At 41.4% G+C, this 18,600-nt stretch overlaps 1 protein-coding gene and 1 non-coding gene across 2 annotated transcripts in view; one reads left to right on the forward strand and one right to left on the reverse strand.

The window, feature by feature from the left end:
• The window catches only part of abo (de-etiolated protein 1 abo), a 186,722-nt gene that overhangs the window by 50,211 nt on the left and 117,911 nt on the right, over positions 1 to 18,600 (reverse strand). Inside the window, exon 8 of the mRNA XM_080285946.1 lies at positions 6,416 to 6,639. Coding sequence (XP_080142072.1) covers positions 6,416 to 6,639 — 224 coding nt within the window. The remainder of the gene's footprint in view (positions 1 to 6,415; positions 6,640 to 18,600) is intronic.
• On the forward strand, positions 10,532 to 10,650 carry LOC145417265 (5S ribosomal RNA). The gene has a single exon (XR_013900476.1). It is a non-coding gene; the product is annotated as a 5S ribosomal RNA (ribosomal RNA).

An 18,600-nucleotide genomic window follows, 5' to 3' on the forward strand; every position in this document is an offset into this window, starting at 1 on the left:
TGCATTACAGTATTGTGATCCCTACTCTAACACATGGAAGCTTGGACCCTGCTGAAAGGAAACAGGTTACAAGTGAGAGCACTAATAATGAAGTTTTTGTGAGGAGCATGTGAAGTTACAGGGAGAGATAGAAAGACGAATGGGAAAGTAAAAGAGCACTGTGGTGCTGATGTGGATGTGATTAATGTAAAGAGATGCACTTATAGATGGTCTGGCAATGTGAAGAGGATGAAGAATGAGAGACTTACAAGAAAAGCGTATGTGAGTGAGGTGGAGGGGAGAGGAGAAGAGGAAGACCAAGGATGAGATGAAGAGTTGGACTAGAGAGATATATGAGGGAGGGGATTGTGAGCTGAGAGGAAGGCAGCCAAATGGCAGAGGACAGAGTGGCTAAATCAACACACCAGTTGAACACAGCAGTACTCCTGAAGTGGATGGCAAGCTGGTGACAGGGAGAGCTGGAGCTCCCATTTCACCAGCCTTCAGGACTTGATCCTGACCATCTCCCTTTGCTGAACATTTTCAGTGCTTTCATTTACACAGAGACTAGTACAGCATACTCCCTTAATCTCTCTACCTTCAACTGTCTACACCACACTACATGCACGGAAGACATCACACCTTCTGTTCTCACTCCCTTTAGCAATGGCCGCTGCATTACTATCAGCAAACGAGGTGGTATCTCGGACTGCCACCACCAGCAGGGCAGGACTGGCAGCATAGGGTCCTCCCGGTTGCCATCAAGCAACTGTGCTGGCAATGACTGTTGCAATATCGTCATACTCATCAGTGAGGAAGTGCAGGTGTGGCCTTATTCATCACCAATATCCAAGGTCTAAGCACCATTCTAAATTCAGTTCCTACAGTCCATATCCCCTCTGGCCCTATTCCTCACAGAATCACAAATCTCTTCCTCTACCAAAATATCCCCATTTTGTTTTCCTGGTTACCATCTCCTCACAAACTTCCATATCAAGGGCAGCACCTGTTGTTATATCAAATCTCAATATGCAGTTGACACTGCATATTGAGATTCACTTTAATTTTGATTACTCAATGTATAAACTAAATTATCTAAACATTACCAAATACTGTATATATTATCTGCATAGTCTATCGCTCCCCAATGCTTCTTCAGAACCCATTGTATTTGACTCCATATCCACGCAGTTGAGTAACCTTAACCCTGCCCTAAGCACTGAAATTACCAGTTTGGGTGATTTTAACGTACATAAGGTCGAATGGTTGTTGCATTCTGCCAGGACTAACGATGCTGGTCTAGAGTGCTGGCTGTTTGCAGAATCGTTTAATCTCACACAGTTGGTAAAGCAGCCAACCAGAATACCAGATAACCCTGACCCTAATGCCCATATCTTGGATCTATTCCTGACAAATAGTCCAGATCAATACAGGATAGAAGTACTGTCACCACTTGGATCCTCAGACTACAATCTCAACAAAGCTTCATTAGTTAGCCCCCAAACCTCCCTGTTCTGAACCTGTCAGGGTAACATGATGGCACTTTGATAGGGCAAACTGGGATGGATTTAGAAATTATCTTGCTGACATTCCATGGCAGTCTTTCTTCTCTAGTGATGTCAATTCTACCCAGTTCCACATTAATGACTTTATACTAGCTGGTATGGACTTACTCAAACCAAGTCAACAGTTCACCAAAAGATCGAACTCTCCAAAATGGTTTGATAGCAACTGTGCCAGAGCAACAGCCCAAAAGTTATTAGCATATAACTCTTACTTATAAAAAACATCTGAATCACTCTGTCAATTCAAAATTGCTAGAAACCATGCAAAAGCTGTAATAAATTTCGTTAAATCAAACTTTCTTCAAAATCAAGCATCAAAACTACTTCACAACCCTAATGACAATACAATATTCTGGTCAACTCTCAATTCTTTCAATAATAACTTTAACAAGTCATCATCCAGTCCCCCACTAAAATCTTCAGATGGCAACATCACAAATGACCCGCATGGAAAAGCACACACCTTTGCCAGTACATTTGCCAGAAATTCTACCATTGAGGAAGTCAGCCAGAATGTCCTAGTACCAAAACTTGACTCTCCCAAAACTGTTCCACTTAAAATACGGACAAGATACATAAAATCCATCCTAGACAATTTACCAACCAACAAAGCTCCAGGCCCAGATGGAATTCCTCCAATTGTTTTGAAAAAGTGTTCCCCAGAACTTGTCTCTGTTCTAGCTAAATTATTCAGACTATACATACATACTTCTTCATTTCCTAATTCATGGAAAGAAGCCAATATCCACCCAATTCCGAAGAAAGGAAGTTCCTCTGACCCCTCTGAATATGCACCAATAGCTGTCACATCTTCTCTTGGTAAAGTATTTGAAATTTTAATTAATAAGCACACAGTTAAACATCTTGAATCCAACAACTTAGTGATTGACAATATGGTTTTTGTCACGAAAGATCCACCACTGATGTACTCAATCTCCTGACTCATACCATCCATCAATCAATCAACCTACATGGAGAAACTCATGCAGTAGCCCTTGATATTTCTAAAGCTTTCGAAAAAGTATGGCACCGTTCCCTGCTGTCCAAACTCCCTTGCTATGGACTAACATCTTTTGTTCCTCTGCTTTCCTCATATCTTAGCAACAGAAAAATAAGAGTAGATGATGTATATTTCAATTTACACTCAATTAATGCCGACATGCCACGGGGATCATTAATGATCTCTTATCTGTCATCCACAATCCCATCCATTTATATGCAGATGACTCAACTTATCACAGTTCATTCACACTCAAACACCCATTTACAAAGTCTAATACCTCTATCTCTCAACTCAGTACAGCCATCTCCATAAATCAAGACTTATCTACAATCAATGAATGGGGACAAAACAACCTTGTCTCATTTAATGCTAGTAAAACCAAATATATACAATTTACTAATAGACAAATGTTGCCAGATTCGTATACAGTATTACCTTCAATGCTACTAATATTCCCATCTCCAAAAATATTGAAAAACTTGGTGTCTCACTTAAGAATGCCCTCAGCTGGACCTCTCATGTCAGATCACTTGCTAAAACCACCTCAAAGAAACTTGGATTGTTGTACAGAGTCCGTAACTTCTTCACTAACGAGCAGTTAGCTATAATTTATAAGAGTCATGTGGGTCTGGTTAGTACTTGGATGGGTGACCGCCTGGGAACACCAGATGCTGTTGGCATCCCTACGTGTCAAGTGGGGTTGGTGGAGGATTAGTGCCCCTCCCTGTAAAACAATTAACTCTAAGCCCTTGACCACCCCGTTTGGGATACATGGCGTCTGGCAATGGATGGATGGATGTGTGCTCTCAGCATGGATATTGCTCACCCTTGTGCAATGGATGTGGAGGGGCTGCATTAAAACTAGACAAAATTCAGAACAAAGCTGTTGGAATTATTAATAACCCTATTATAAATAAACTACTTCCTCTATAAGTAAGAAGGAATCTTTCCTCCCTTCCATTATTTTACAAATATTTTTATGGCAAATGTTCAGACGAAGTTGCGTCCATTGTGCCACCTCACCATGCCTTTCCTCATGCTACACGGGCATCTGGTAGTGCTCATGACTGGAATGTCACTCAGCCATATTGCAGAACTTCTGTGTATCAGAATTCTTTTATTCCCCAAACTGCATCATTCTGGAACTTGCTTCCCGAGAGTTGTTTCTCCTAAAACTTCAACCTACACCTGTTCAAGTCCAACTGTTACAGATATTTTATGAATGGAGGACGCCAGTAATCTGGTGTATGGATTTTTTTTTTTTTTTCATTCCTTTGCTTTTCCTTCCTCTGTTGTTATTAAAAAAGAAAAAAAAAAAAAAAATAATAATAATAATGTTTCACCCTGCTTTGGGCTTCTCCATACACTAGTCATGTTTTCAGAACCCAGGCCCTATATATCCAGTACATTTAGGCCTGCTGATGGGACGGGATAGGAAAAAGGGAAAGAGGCAAGGGAAACTGGGTAGCTGTGGCTCCATATGCAAGAAAATATATAACTGTGTGTTTAAGTGTGTGAGAATGGTAATCGTTTCATCGTTTCATTTTTAAAGGCTCCAACATGCTTGCATGCGTTGGCCTTGGTCACCTAATGGTGGCTCTCCATGCTGCACGATCCATTGCAGCCTCCCTGTTCAGTCCCTTAACCCTGAGGTCACTCTTCATGACCTCGTCCCATGTCTTTCTCGGTCTACCCCTCATAACCCCACCCCCAATATTTACACTTCTCACCTTCCTCACCCAATTATCATCCCCCATCCTCTCCACATGTCCAAACCATCTCAATCTACCTCTCCTCATCACAACACCAATACACTCCAGTCCCATTCTACCTCTCAACTCTTCCATTGTAATAATGATGATAATACTTAATATAGTAACTCCTTTCTATGATGCCCTGAATGAAAGAAAATAGACAAATTATGTAGCCACAACTTCACATTTCATTCTCCCTCCCTTACCTACCCTCCCTCATTCCACTCCAGCACCATCGTTTGTCCCCCCACCCACCTTCCCTTCTCTCTCTGGCCCCTCCCTCTCAGCCCCTCTTACTCCAGTGTGACTTGCCGCGCATAAACGAGCCAGTCTGAGGCACGGGGTACAGGAGCATAGGTGATTATTTATGGCCATGACTGTACAATGCAATGACTAAGAATGGCTTTAATACAACTGTAAGTAAAAATTACAGAGTAAACTTATGGGGTAAAACGGTAATTTCGTTGTGGGGTAATTTCGTTGTGACACCAATAATTCCAATTCAGAGCCCCCTAGCTCCCAAACTATTGCATGGATTCGCCTTCTGTTAGGCTTAGGTTTTTGAGAAATGTCAACCTAACAAGGACATGTGAAGTTTTGATCCACTGTGCAAAAAAATGACACTGGAGAAATGAAATTGTTTACCAAAATTTTTCAGCATTTACTGCATCAATAAAAACTAGGAAAAAAAAAATATTCTATTTACCAATTTTTTACATGTTTCAGGTTAAAAGTGGTTCAGAATTGTTTGCGTTGTTCAAACACACACACACACACACACACACACACACACAAACACACACAGAACAAAACAGTACCCTGCCATGCTCTTGTGCCATGGGAGTGCCCCCGACCAGCTTACCAACCGTGAAACAATGATGGACGCCATCGACGTAAAATTTGCCCAATTCATGGCAGGGGCCCTACTGTAAGGTAGCCTAGGCTACCTAAGCCTAGTTATAGCAAATTGTGTATGATATGTAGTGCGGTATTATAACAATAATATAAATGTCAGGACTGACTTGCCAAGCCCTAGGCTCCTACACTGCTCATGGGACAACACAAGATTAGATGATGTACAGTAGGTACTGTAAGTATGCACAACAATAATAACACCATCATCATCATCTAATCCTGTGTTGCCCCATGAGATGCATAGGAGCCCGAGGCTAGGAAAGCTGGTCCAGACATTTAAGATGAGGGGGACCAGCCTCACTCATCCCTGAGTGGCATTACATGAGAAATAAACCCCAACCATCCCTTGGATATAAACCTGTAAAGGCTCAATCTGACTGGAGTGCCTTAATTACCCACTAAACCACCAGGTGCCATTATCTGGTTGTATGATTACCACCCAGCATAGTAAATGGTTTCATGGTGTACAGGAAACCATTTGGCTTGCCACTCAGTTTAGAGTCACCCATAGGCAGAAGGAACAGGAATGAATGAAGGAAAAAAACATAGGAGAGGGAGTGTAGAGTCACCTGTAGGCATAAGGAAGAGGAAAGAATGAAGGAAAGAAAGACAGAAGAGGACAGAGGGAAAGAGGGAAGGAAGAGAGGAAAGGGTAGTCACCCGAGAGCAGCACTACATCAAGTGAGTGGATGGTGAGTGCCCCCACCTACAATAATAACAATAATTATTATAACAATAATAATAACAAGTGGTGTGCTGCGAAATTACCCAGTCAGACAGGGTAATTTCGCAACGACACTTTTTTTTTTTTTTTTGTGGAATTGCTTTTTTTTTTTTTTTTTAATGATTATAGGTATCTTTAGCTGAAGGGCTGAACGTATAGATGGAGCAGTATAAATATCAATATTCCATAAGTGGCGGTTTGTATTTACGACAAACCATCGTTTACAGTAAAATTACCCTGTTTTACCCTACTCCAGGAGGAGAATTCAGTTTTTGAAATTTACGAGGATTTGGGACACCTTACCTCACAAATTATAGGGTATTACTGTACTGGGGATAGTTATGATTCATCAACATCATCATCATGACCTAATTTCCACCAAAGAATGGGGTTAGGGGCTGGATATAAAATGCTAAAAAGTAATGCAAACTGACATGACTGTACATTAGAGGCAGTCACAAGGGTATGTACTGACCTTGCCCAAGTGTTGTTTGCAGGGGAGCAAGTGAACTGTGACTCACAGCTTAGCCTGGCATTGCGAAAGAAATCTGCCATCTTCTCAAAGAGGTGTAGGAGCTCTAGTGACGTGTTTTCGTACACAGCCAGCACCTGCGTCGTCACCATGTTGTAGACAACAAAAAACGATGGTTGGCAGTTGGGTTCAGCAGCTCTGAGTGTTACAACTTCCTCTGATGCATACTGGAGAAAAACAGGAGGAAAAGGATTACAGTAAGTCCTCATTATATGACAGCAATGTGCTTCAAAACATCATAACTTTCTCTATACATCCAGTGCAGTAAATTGGGGGAAAACTGGAAATCAGTTTCATAGTTTGCCCTGGAAATTTTAGCAGATACTTTTCTGTAATTTATCATGGACTTAATGGCAATAGATATTTATAAAAAAAAAAAAAAAAAAAAAAAAAAAAAACAATGATGACTTTGTGTACTTGTACGGCTATTTTGCACTTGAAGTTGTTTCATTTGCAATACCAACCTCTTCCCCCAAAGATGTGTGTGTGTGTGTGTGTGTGTGTGTGTGTGTTTGTGTGTATTTACCTATTTGTATTTACCTATTTGTAGTATACAGGAATTGAGCGATGCTCGTGTTGTCCTGTCTCCATATCCACATTTATCTAGTTTACTTTTACACACATGAATGTTTTTCTCCTGCACCACCTTTTTGTCTAAGTCGTTCCAAATACACTCAACCCTCAGCTATCACTCTCAATTGGTCCTGCTATGGCTGCGCTATAGCCGAAACCGTGATAGCCGAATTGAAGAACTTATGGAAATAATTCTAACTGGTGCCATGACCTCAATATTTACTCCTAAGATACCCATTTTGTACCACATATTAACATAATAGTCCAAAAATGAACATGTTTTATGATGTGATCATGATTCTTATAAATACCCCTCACAGTTGATTCACTGATGTTATATTTCTTCCCCACACTTTGCTTGGTCTCTCCATTGTCTATAAGTTTCACATATCCAGTTTATCTGCATAACTTAGGTTCTTCCTTTTCTTTATTTCCCTGCCAGGTGCCGCAGCATTATGTTGGGTGATGGTTGTGGGACAGGGAGGGAATACGTTGGCCATGGTCATATCATAAAAAAGGTTATTGTTCTCGCTGTCACTGTTCACGGTCTGAGGGTGTGCACTTGAATGGTTTGGCGGGCAGGAGACTCGGTCGGGCAGCCAATCAGCGCTTGTCTGGCTCTGACGTCACACGACCAATCATGGAGTGAAGCTTTTGTTGGCTGGGAGGAGCACCGGAGCCCAGCCTTTTTGAAATTTTCGAACATTTCCGGTGCACGATAGCAGGCATTTAGTGCGTGATAAAGGTATTTGGGTAGTTTTTTATATAGGCGTGATAGCGAGATACACTATAGCGGAACCCGTGATAGCCGAGGGTTGAGTGTACTTATGTATTTACCCAATATATCTAATTGAGTTTTTTTTGCCTGCCCTCCTCTCTTCCTATTTCTCCCATCTTTCCTGTCACTTCTTATTGTTTTTCTTTCCTTTACAGGTAGCTTTACATTGAGTGACAAGCCAAATGGTTTCCTGTAAGCCAAGAAACCATTTACAACACTGGGTGGTAACCATATAACCAAACCATACATGCTCCTAATGTGTCAAGAAGTGGGTTGGTGGAGGGTTAGTGCCCCTCCCCGTAAAACAAATAGCTCAAAGTCAATGGCCACCCCTTACGGGATTATGGCGTCTGGCAATAGATAGATAGATACACACGAAATATGCTATGCTCGTGGGTTCCCATCGCTGTTTCTCAGTAAGTCGAATTTAGCTTTAAACTCGTTTAAGTTTTTAGACTGGATGATCTCTTTGTCCAGGCTATTCCATAAATCTATACTTCTGTAAGGAAAGCTATATTTCTTGATATCCTTCAAGCAGCTTGACTTTTTCAATTTCATTCTGTGTCCTCTTGTTGCTCTCTTATCCCACAGAAACAGATCTTCTCGGTCAATTTTATCTACTCCCACCATGGTCCTGAACACTGCAATCATGTCTCCCCTCTTTCTCCTTTCTTCTAAGGAAGGCAAATCCAGTTTTTCCAGCCTCTCTCTGTATGACAGATCTGCCAGACTAGGGACCATTTTGGTTGCTGTTCTTTGTATTCTCTCAATCTTGTTTATATCTTTCTTTTTGTGTGGGGACCAAACTACCGCTGCATATTCTAACCTGGGGTGGATCATGGCCACTATCAATTTTTTCATCATCTCCTCATCCATATAATCAAATGCTACTCTTATGTTAGTCAGGAGTTTATAAGTCTCTCTAACTATCTTATTAATGTGCTTTTCAGGTGACAAACTATCTTGGACCAGCACTCCTAAGTCTTTCTCTTCTCTCATTTTAGTGATTAATTCATTACCCAACAAATAATTCACTGATGGCCTCCTGGTACTTTTACCCATTTCCAATATTTTACATTTCTTTACATTAAATTTCATTTCCCACTTCTGGCTCCAATCATGTATCCTATCCAGATCCTCCTGCAGCATTTTACAATCCTCCTTAACCTCTACCTTCCTCAAGATCTTTACATCATCAGCAAACAGACTTGCATAACTGTTCACTCTATCTACCACATCATTTACGTAAATCAGGAACATTACTGGTGCCAACACCGAGCCTTGGGGGACTCCACTTGTTACTTCCCTCCATCCAGACATCCTATCCTTTATTACTGTCCTCATTTGTCTGTCTCTCAAAAAGTCTCTCATCCATTCCAGGAGTTTCCTCTTCAGTCCTCCTATATATTCTAGTTTCCACATTAGTCTCTTATGAGATACCTTGTCAAAGGCCTTCTCTAAATCTAAGTACACACAATCCACCCAACCATCTCTCTCCTGTACCACGTCAATCACTCTTGAGTAAAAGCTCAACAAGATAGAAACACATGACCTTCCACTTCTGTATCCAAACTGACATTCGGCCAAAATATTCATCTCTTCTAGATATTTTATCCATCTGTCTTTCAGGATTCTCTCGCACAATTTTGCGACCATGCTGGTTAGAGACACTGGTCTATAATTCAAGGGTTCTTCCCTGTTTCCTCCCTTATGAACTGGTACCACATTTGCCCTCTTCCATTCTTTTGGCACTTTCCCCTCTTCCAGAGAATACATGATTAAACTGTGAATTTTATCTGCCAGTTGTTCTCTGCATTCCTTCAGTACCCAATTAGAAATTCCATCAGGTCCTGGGGCTTTCTTTACATCATGAGTTTCCAATAATCTGTACACTTCCTGTACCTCCACTTTTATATCTTTTATCACCGGTACATTTCTAGTCACTCCCTCCCCTTCCAAAAAACTCTTTTTCATTAGTGAAAACTGATTGGAAACATTTGTTCATTACAGTATTTCAGCTTGCATTGCTGCATCTTTATAGACCTCTCCTTCTACTTTCAATTTAGTGATTCCTTCCCTTTGTTTCAATTTGGCATTAACAAATCTATAAAGCAGCTTGGGTTCATCCTTGCATTTGTCTATTATACCTTTTTCAAAATTCCTTTCTTTTTCTCTACGTTCTTGTGTAACATTTCTAGTTCTTTTATATTCTTCCTTTGTTCTGGTGTTGCCCCTCCTTCTCCAGTTGTTCCACGCCTTATCTCTTTCTTTTTTGCTACCATACACCTTCTATTAAACCACTCCTTTTTCCTGTTTTCTTTCCCTCTTACTCTTGGTACAAATTTTTCCACTCCCAAATTGTAAAGGTTTAGAAAGATATCCCACTTCCTTTGTATCTCTCTTGTTTCTCTGAATTTTCTCCAATCCGCATTTTCAAAAAAGTTTCTCAGTCCTGTGAAATTAGCTTTCCCAAAGTTGTATCTTCCCTGTCTATGAAGCTCGTCTCTTGGCTCGACGTTCCCTATTATCATCTGGAACTCAATGACCACGTGATCACTTTTTCCTATAGGACAGAAATATTTCAATGATTCTATTACATCGGGTTCTTTGGTAAACAGTAAATCTAACCTTGCTGGTGTGTCCTCACCTCGGAACTGTGTCTCTTCTCTGACCCATTGTGTCATCACATTATTCATTATTATATTATGGCCAACGGCCATGCCACGTTGAGTACACCGCTTCCCGTCCCATCAGCGAAGTTAAGCAACGTTGGGTCTGGTTAGTACTTGGATGGGTGACCGCCTGGGAACACCAGATGCTGTTGGCATAACGCTCTCCCTACGTGTCAAGTGGGGTTGGTGGAGGATTAGTGCCCCTCCCTGTAAAATAATGAACTCTAAGCCCTTGACCACCCCGTTTGGGATACATGGCGTCTGGCAATGAATGAATGAATGAAATATTTAATAATATAGTGCCCCATGAATCCTCGCTGCCTCCTGAGTCCCATTCCTCCCAGTTCACCTCTTTACAGTTAAAAGTCACCCACCAAAATTATATTATTGCTTTTCTCAATTATTTTTTGTAAATAGCTAGCCATATCTGACAACATCTCATGGTATTCGTCATCATTCCGTGCTCTCGTCTTAGGGGGAACATACACTACCGCCATATCTCTCTTGACTTTCTCTCCAGTTTCTAATTTCATATATATCATGTCAGCCCTGCCTTCTCCCATTTCCACGGTATCTACATTTATGTTGTCCTTCACTGCTATCATCACTCCTCCTCCCGTTTTTTCTTTTCAGTCTCTTCTCCACAGATTGTATTTACCATCTCCCACATGAACATCAATATCCTCTCTTAATTTGGTCTCTACAAAGCACATGACATCAGGTTCATATTCTCTCAAGAAATCATTAATTTCAATCCTGGCTGATATTAAACCATCAATATTAGTGTATATCACCTTTAAATTATTTTTCATGTTTTTTATACCCTCTTCTCTCCGTCAGTACCACCTCCTCAATTTCTAATCTTTCACAGCTATCCCCCTTAGTTTCCTTCGCTTCTATTTCCTCATATACTACTTCCTTACTTTCATATCCAATACTCTCCAAAAAAAAGTATTACATTCTTCCTCTGTCCTCTTATCATTTTTTTCCTTTACTTGATCCTTCAATGATTTTAAAATTTCTCTTTCTTCTTCATTTAAATCTTTTCTTATTATAATATTTTCCATTCTAGCCTCCTTGCTTAATTTCCAGGTCATTTTGAGTACAGTATATCATTTACTAAACTTTCTGATGTCAACTTGACTCTCATTGGTCTTGTTTCCCCTTTCCTATAAGGCCTTATCCTCCTTACTTCCTCAATGTCTTTTACCCACTTGTCTCCTTTGGGGACAATTTTGCCTAATATACCTCTCACCAGGTTCGTGTCTCTCTCGAGTCTCACGAATCTAACCTTTTCTTCCTCCTCCCTGTTTCCAAATATTACCACGCATCTGTTCCTTTCTACAGTTTCTCTCACTATTTTCTCTTTTTTCTTCAGTATTTTCACTACATTTTCTTCCATCTTTTTCTTGTTCATTTCCCTTTCTTCCTGGATGATTTCTCTTAAGCTGACCACTTCTTTCTGTTCTTCTTCTACGTATGCCCACTTTGCCTTATGTTCTTCTAATACACTACTCACCTTCTCTGTTTTATTAGTACTCTCTTCTAGTTTCCTCCTCAATTCAACATTTTCACGCTTCAAATTTCTGATTTCTTCATTCGCCGTCTCATTGGACTGGATCAGACTCTGTATAGTAATTTCTGTATTCTCAGACACGTCCTTTAACACTAAATTCTCCTTGTTCTTTTCAAGTTCACTATTCCTCATTATCAATGTTTTAACCAGATCCATGATATTAGTATTTCTATCAAATCCTGGAAATTCGAGTCCCTCAGTGTTTACATTTTCGGCCATGTTGGATGTTGGTTACTGTAGCAAAAACAGCTGTTACCGAAAATACTACAAAACATTCATGTATATTCTTCCCAATAAATCTTTACATTTTTGGTAGTCTATATTAACTTACAATACAATAAACTTAAAACAAAACCATAGGAGACAGGATAAACATAATTCCTGGAAACTACTTAAGGTATGCAGCCTGGGCCTGGGAGCTGTTGAGAGACACGTCTGTCCGTTGTGGCTGTCCGTGTGTGTGTGTGTGTGTATGTGTGTGTGTGTGTGTGTGTGTGTGTGTGTGTGTGTGTGTGGATATACCTAGTTGTGATATATAGGAAATAAGCTATGCTTGTGGGGTCCCATCTCTGTTTCTCAATAAGTCAAATTTTCCTTTAAACTCATTTAAGTTTTCAGATGGGGGAGCGTGGCAGCTCGGTGGTAGGGTGTTGGGCTCGTAATCGTGAGGTTGCGAGTTCGCGCCCCGCCGGTGGCTGCTGTGCTGGAAGGGGTAGCACTCTCCTGTAACCCTAGCAGGGCTATATGATCTGACGAGGTCTAGCACGGGGATTAATCCCTTTTTTTAAATTAGTGGTAGGTGGTGGCGTCCATCATCCACTCACTGATGTAGTGCTGCCAACTTCTTCCTTAGCCTGTATCATTCTTTTTCTGTGCCTGCCCTCCTCTCTTCCTATTTCTCCCATCTTTACTGTCACTTCTTATTGCTTTTCTTTCCTTTACAGGTGGCTTTACATTGAGTGACAAGCCAAATGGTTTCCTGTAAGCCAAGAAACCATTTACAATGCTGGGTGGTAACCATATAACCAAACCACACGTGCTCCCTACGTGTCAACAAGTGGGTTGGTGGAGGGTTAGCGCCCCTCCCCGTAAAACAAATAACTCAAAGTCAAATGGCCACGCCTTACGGGATTATGGCATCTGGCAATAGATAGAATAGATAGAAGTTTTTAGACTGGACAATCTCTTTGTCCAGCCTATTCTACAGGTCTATGCATCTATAAGGAAAACTATATTTCTTGATATCCTTCAAGCAGCTTGGCTTCTTCAGTTTCATTCCGTATCCTCTTGTTACTCTCTTATCCCATACGAACAGATCTTCCTGTCAATTTTATCTACTGTACTCCCATTATGGCCCTGAACACTGCAATCATGTTGCCCCTCTCTCTTTCCTCTAAGGAAGGCAAGTCCAGCTTTTCCAGCCTCTCTGTACGACAGATCTGCCAGGCTGGGGACCATCTTAGTTGCTGTTCTTTGTATTCTCTCAATTTTGTTTATATCTTTCTTTTTGTGTGGGGACCACACTACTGCTGCTACTCTAACCTGGGGCAGATCATGGCCACTATCAATTTTATCGTCATTTACTCATCCATGTAATGAAATGCTACTCTTATGATAGTCAAGAGTTTATATGTCTCTCTAACTGTCTTGTTAATGTGCTTTTCAGGTGACAAACTATCCTGGACCAGCACTCCCAAATCCTTCTCTTCTCTCGCTTTTGTCGTTGGTTCATTACTCATCAAATAATTCAGTGATGGTCTCTTGGTACTTTTACCCATTTCCAATATTTTACATTTTTTTGCGTTGAATTTCATTTCCCACATCCGGCTCCAATCGTATATCCTATCCAGATCCTCCTGCAGCATTTTATACTCTTCCTCAACTTCTACTTTCCTCAAGATCTTTGCATCATCAGCAAACCGACTTGCATAACTGTTCATTCCATCTACCATATCATTTACATAAATCAGGATCATTACTAGCGCTATAACACCAAGCCCTGTAGGACTCCACTTGTTACTTCCCTCCATCCAAACATCCTGTCCTTTATTACTGTCCTCATTTGTGTCTCTCAAAAAACCTCTCATCCACTCCACGAGATTTCCCTTCAGTCCTACTATATGCTCCAATTTCCACAATAGTCGCTTATGGGGTACCTTGTCGATGGCCTTCTCCAAATCTAAATAAACACAATCCACCCAACCGTCTCTCTCTCCTGTAGCATATCAATCGCTCTTGAGTAAAAGCTTAACCCTTTAAACGCGGATCGTCGCGTTTGCGACGCTCGGTGAAAAGGACATAACGGCGGATTGTCGCGTTTGCGACGCTCGGCGAAAAGGACATAACGGCGGATTGTCGCGTTTGCGACGCTCGGCGAAAAGGACATAACGGCGGATTGTCGCATTTGCGATTCTAGTAAATTTTGAATAACCGCGGGCAAGCAGGCTCCAGCTGGTATTGTCTATCAATACCACCACCCTTTAGCTACAATTAGGATACTTTACCTTTGTACTACTGACCTCCGTTGTTGCCAAGTATCGCGTTTCCCCCCCCCCCCACCGGCCCGGCCAGCCTGGCTGTGATACATGGCAGCGCTCTGAGTGCTCAGAACTGTAAATCTGCGCTCTCCTCTCACAAGCAGTTTATGCTAATAGGAAACGCTTGTTTCCCCAGTTGTAACACTAGCTTTTTTTCGCACGGTTTGCCCCTGTTTAGCGTCAGTTTACCGCAGGCTTTCAAAGTGACATTATGGCGAGTTCTAGCTCTTCTGAGTCAGTGCAAGCGGCCGACAGGAACGAGAATAAAGTGACGGGCGTAAGGCAGAATAAAAAGCGCGCCGCGGTGATCTTTTGGGAAGTAATATGATTGAAAATAATGTAGTATACATGTTTTTAGCTGTGAAAATGGAAATGTTTGTTGAGTGACGGGAAGACCACCGCCGCGCTGCATGTCAGCCGTACACTCCGTTGATTTTAGCCTTATTTTCAGTGCTTATTGTACAAATACGGATTCCAAACTACCTTTATGTTGTAGTATAAAGTTTACTGTGACAGAATGAGGCTGTGGTAGAGGGGAAACCAGGTTGCTGGAGGTGTGAAAGTGAAGATTTGGTTACCCAACTTTGCAAGTCTCCACAAGTCCTTGGGTAGTCCACGAAGGCTCAACACCTGTCTCTGGAGAAAGCTGAATGTAAGTACTATCTGCCATACCAAGTATAATGTTCTAGGGTTAATCTCTGATTTTTGGCTAATATTTTCCTACAGGTATTCAGACCGCGATACAACCCCGCCACTCGGGGGGGGTTGACTGTTCACGGCCGCATTTAAGGGGTTAACAAGTTGGAAACACATGATCTTCCACTTCTGAATCCAAACTGACTTTCAGCCAAAATGTTCACCTCTCCCATATATTGTATCCATCTATCTTTCAGGATTCTCTCGCACAATTTTAAGACTACGCTGGTCAGGAACACTGGTCTATAATTCAGGGGTTCTCCCTTGTTTCCTCCCTTATAAACTGGTACCACATTTGCCCTCTTTCCTTCTTGAGGCACTTTCCCCTCTTCCAGAGAACACACAATTAAACTGTGAATCTTATCCACCAGTTGTTCTCTGCATTCCTTCAGTACCCAGTTAGAGATTCCATCCGGTCCTGGGGCTTTCCTTACATCTTGAGTTTCCAGTAATTTATACACTTCCTGTACTTCTACTTTTTTATCTTCTATCACTACATTTCTAGTCACTCCCTCCCCCTCCACAAAATCCCTATCATTAGTGAAAACCGATTGGAAATGTCTGTTCATTATTTCAGCTTGCATTGCTGCATCTTTATAGACCTCTCCTCCTATTTTCAGTTTGGTGATTCCTTCCTTTTGTTTCAATGTGCCATTAACAAATCTATAAAACAATTTGGGTTCTTCCTTACATTTGTCTATTATACCTTTTTCAAAGTTCCTTTCTCCCTCTCTACATATTCTTGTACAGGTATATTCATTTCTAGTTCTTTTATGTTCTTCCACTGTTCTGTTATTACCTCTCTTTCTCCAGTTGTTCCACGCCATGTCCCTCTTTTTTTTGCGATCATACTCCTTCTATTAAACCACTCCTTTTTCCCGTTTTCTTTCCCACTTACTGTTGGCACATACACTCAATCTTCGTAAATCGCGTGTTCATAAATCACGGATTTGTAAATCAATTCTAGGTGGCCGTCAGAGTGTCGGCAACCTTAAATCACTGTTATGTCATGAAAATTGTCAACCTAGGCACCCAAGTGGGCCTTTTCCGAGGAGAACTGTAAACCATGGCATTCAAACTGAAAATCGCGACCCAACAACCAATCACCGCGCGTCCATGGTGGCATATGTGCATACTAATGCCACCATGTTGTTGTTGTTCTTGTCCTGCCAGTCCGCACACTACAGACCGTCACCGTGGAGTATGAGAGTTACCTGCCTTTTTTGTGCAACTTCCCCCCGCCTCCTACCTGCCGTGGCCCTTCCCGACCCCCTGATGAAGCGCTCTAAGCAGTATGGCGTCAAGAAGCTGCCGCAGTTGTTATACAGTCAACGTTTGGGGCTCATTCGTCGTGTTGAGAGGGGAGAGAAGTTTCAAAGCTGGCGAAAGGGTTTGGGAAGAGCAAGTGCTGAGAGGTTCTAAGTACTTCCCAACACCACCCCACTCCATTCACTTAAGCAATTTCGTCATAGGATTAAGGTGGGATCCCTTAACATGGCTTATTTCTATTTAATACATGCACTGAATATTCCTAAATTTGTATGTTTGTGTTTGATGGTGCCTAGATAGGTGTAGGTAGGGTGCTGTGGGGGCGGGTTGGCCAAAGTCCAGACCCAAATTAATTTTTCACATACGAGTTATTATTCATAAATCACGGAATTCGTAAATCACGGCAGTGGTCCAGATCCAAATTGCTGTGATTTACGAGGATTGAGTGTATTTTTCCACTCCCGAATTATAGAGGTCTAGAAAGATATCCCACTTCCTCTGTATCTCGCTTGTTTCTTGGAATTTTCTCCAATCCGCATTTTTTAAAAATTTTCTCAATCTTGTAAAGTTTGCTTTCCCAACGTCGTATCTTCCCTGCCAATAAAGCTCATCTCTTGGCACCACGTTCCCTATTATCATCTGGAACTCAATGACCACATGATCACTTTTTTCATGGATGAGTGAGGCTGGACACTCTCATTTTAAATGTCAGGACCAACTTGCCCAGCCTCAGGCTTCTATGCTCCTTATGGGGCAACACAGAATTAGATGATGATGAATGAATGAATGGAGAAATAAAATCAAATTAACTTAAAAGTGCCTCTGTAAGAATTAAATAAAAAACACAGGAAGGTGACAACGTAAAGGTAGTCTCTGTTGATAATGAGGGAGACCTATATAAGGTTTTATGGTGGTCACACCTCCTTTAGAGGGGTTGGGGGGGGTAGTATGGCATAAAAAAATAAAAAATAAAAAATTACCCAAAAGGGCCTTGGCCGAATCTATCTATCTATCTATAGCCTGACGCCCTAATCCAGCAAAGGGTGGCTGCAGACAAAACGCCTCCAAGTCGCTCTGTCACCCACCATTTGACTACCCTCCCCCCAAATCACCCCCCCCTCCCTCATATACCTCTCAACTCCATCCCTCGACCTCATCCTCGGTCTACCTCTCCCTCCCTCCACCTCACCTACATACACCTCTTAGTCAGTCTTTCATTCTCCATTCTCTCCACATGTCCAAATCACCTCAGTGTATTTCTTGGCTGAATCATGACAGATAAATGGGGGATTACTTTATCTCACCCTTTCAGCTGAAGAAAATCACTTCTAAATGCAATAAAATTGTCTGGTAATATCAATTAAAAAATAAATAAAGTCAAGGAGTTAACATTTGGTACATGGGAATGCCCACCATCAACTCATCTGATTTAGCACTGCCTTCCGGTGACTCCACACTGAGTGACAAGAAAAACTGTTTCCCGTAAACCAAGAAATCATTCACTAAGTTCAGTGGTAACCATATAGCCAAATGGCCTGGTGAATTAGTAGGCTAAGGCATTCCAACTGGATTGAACCTGTGAGGACTTATACAGTATATGAGGAAAGGCTGGAGTTCACTGCTTACATAATGCCACTCAGGGTGAAGTGAGGCTTGTCACCTTTGCCTTAAATGTCACACCTAAGTAGCCTAGCCCCGGGTAGGATAGAAAGATTGCTGGTTGGAAGGAAAATATCCTCACCAACTCTTGAATTCAAATTGCTGCATGGCTGCACAGTCTACTCTGCCCTGAAACAGGTACCACTGTACTACTAAGGGAACTTATACTGTATATATAGTGTGGCCTTACTATAAGTGAATGTTTCTTACACTATTTTCATCATATGTACAGTTAAATACAGAAATATTGGCTCATTGTGAGGACAAATTATATTTTTCCATCCTTTAAACAATTTTATTTTGCTGGGGAGAGACTTTTCAAATACCTGTAAGGGAAGCTAGACACAGCCTTCACAAGCCCCTGAAAA

This window comes from Coenobita brevimanus, chromosome 109, assembly GCF_032717465.1.
Source record: "Coenobita brevimanus isolate Jiangsu-jjx chromosome 109, ASM3271746v2, whole genome shotgun sequence".
Lineage (NCBI taxonomy): Eukaryota > Metazoa > Arthropoda > Malacostraca > Decapoda > Coenobitidae > Coenobita > Coenobita brevimanus.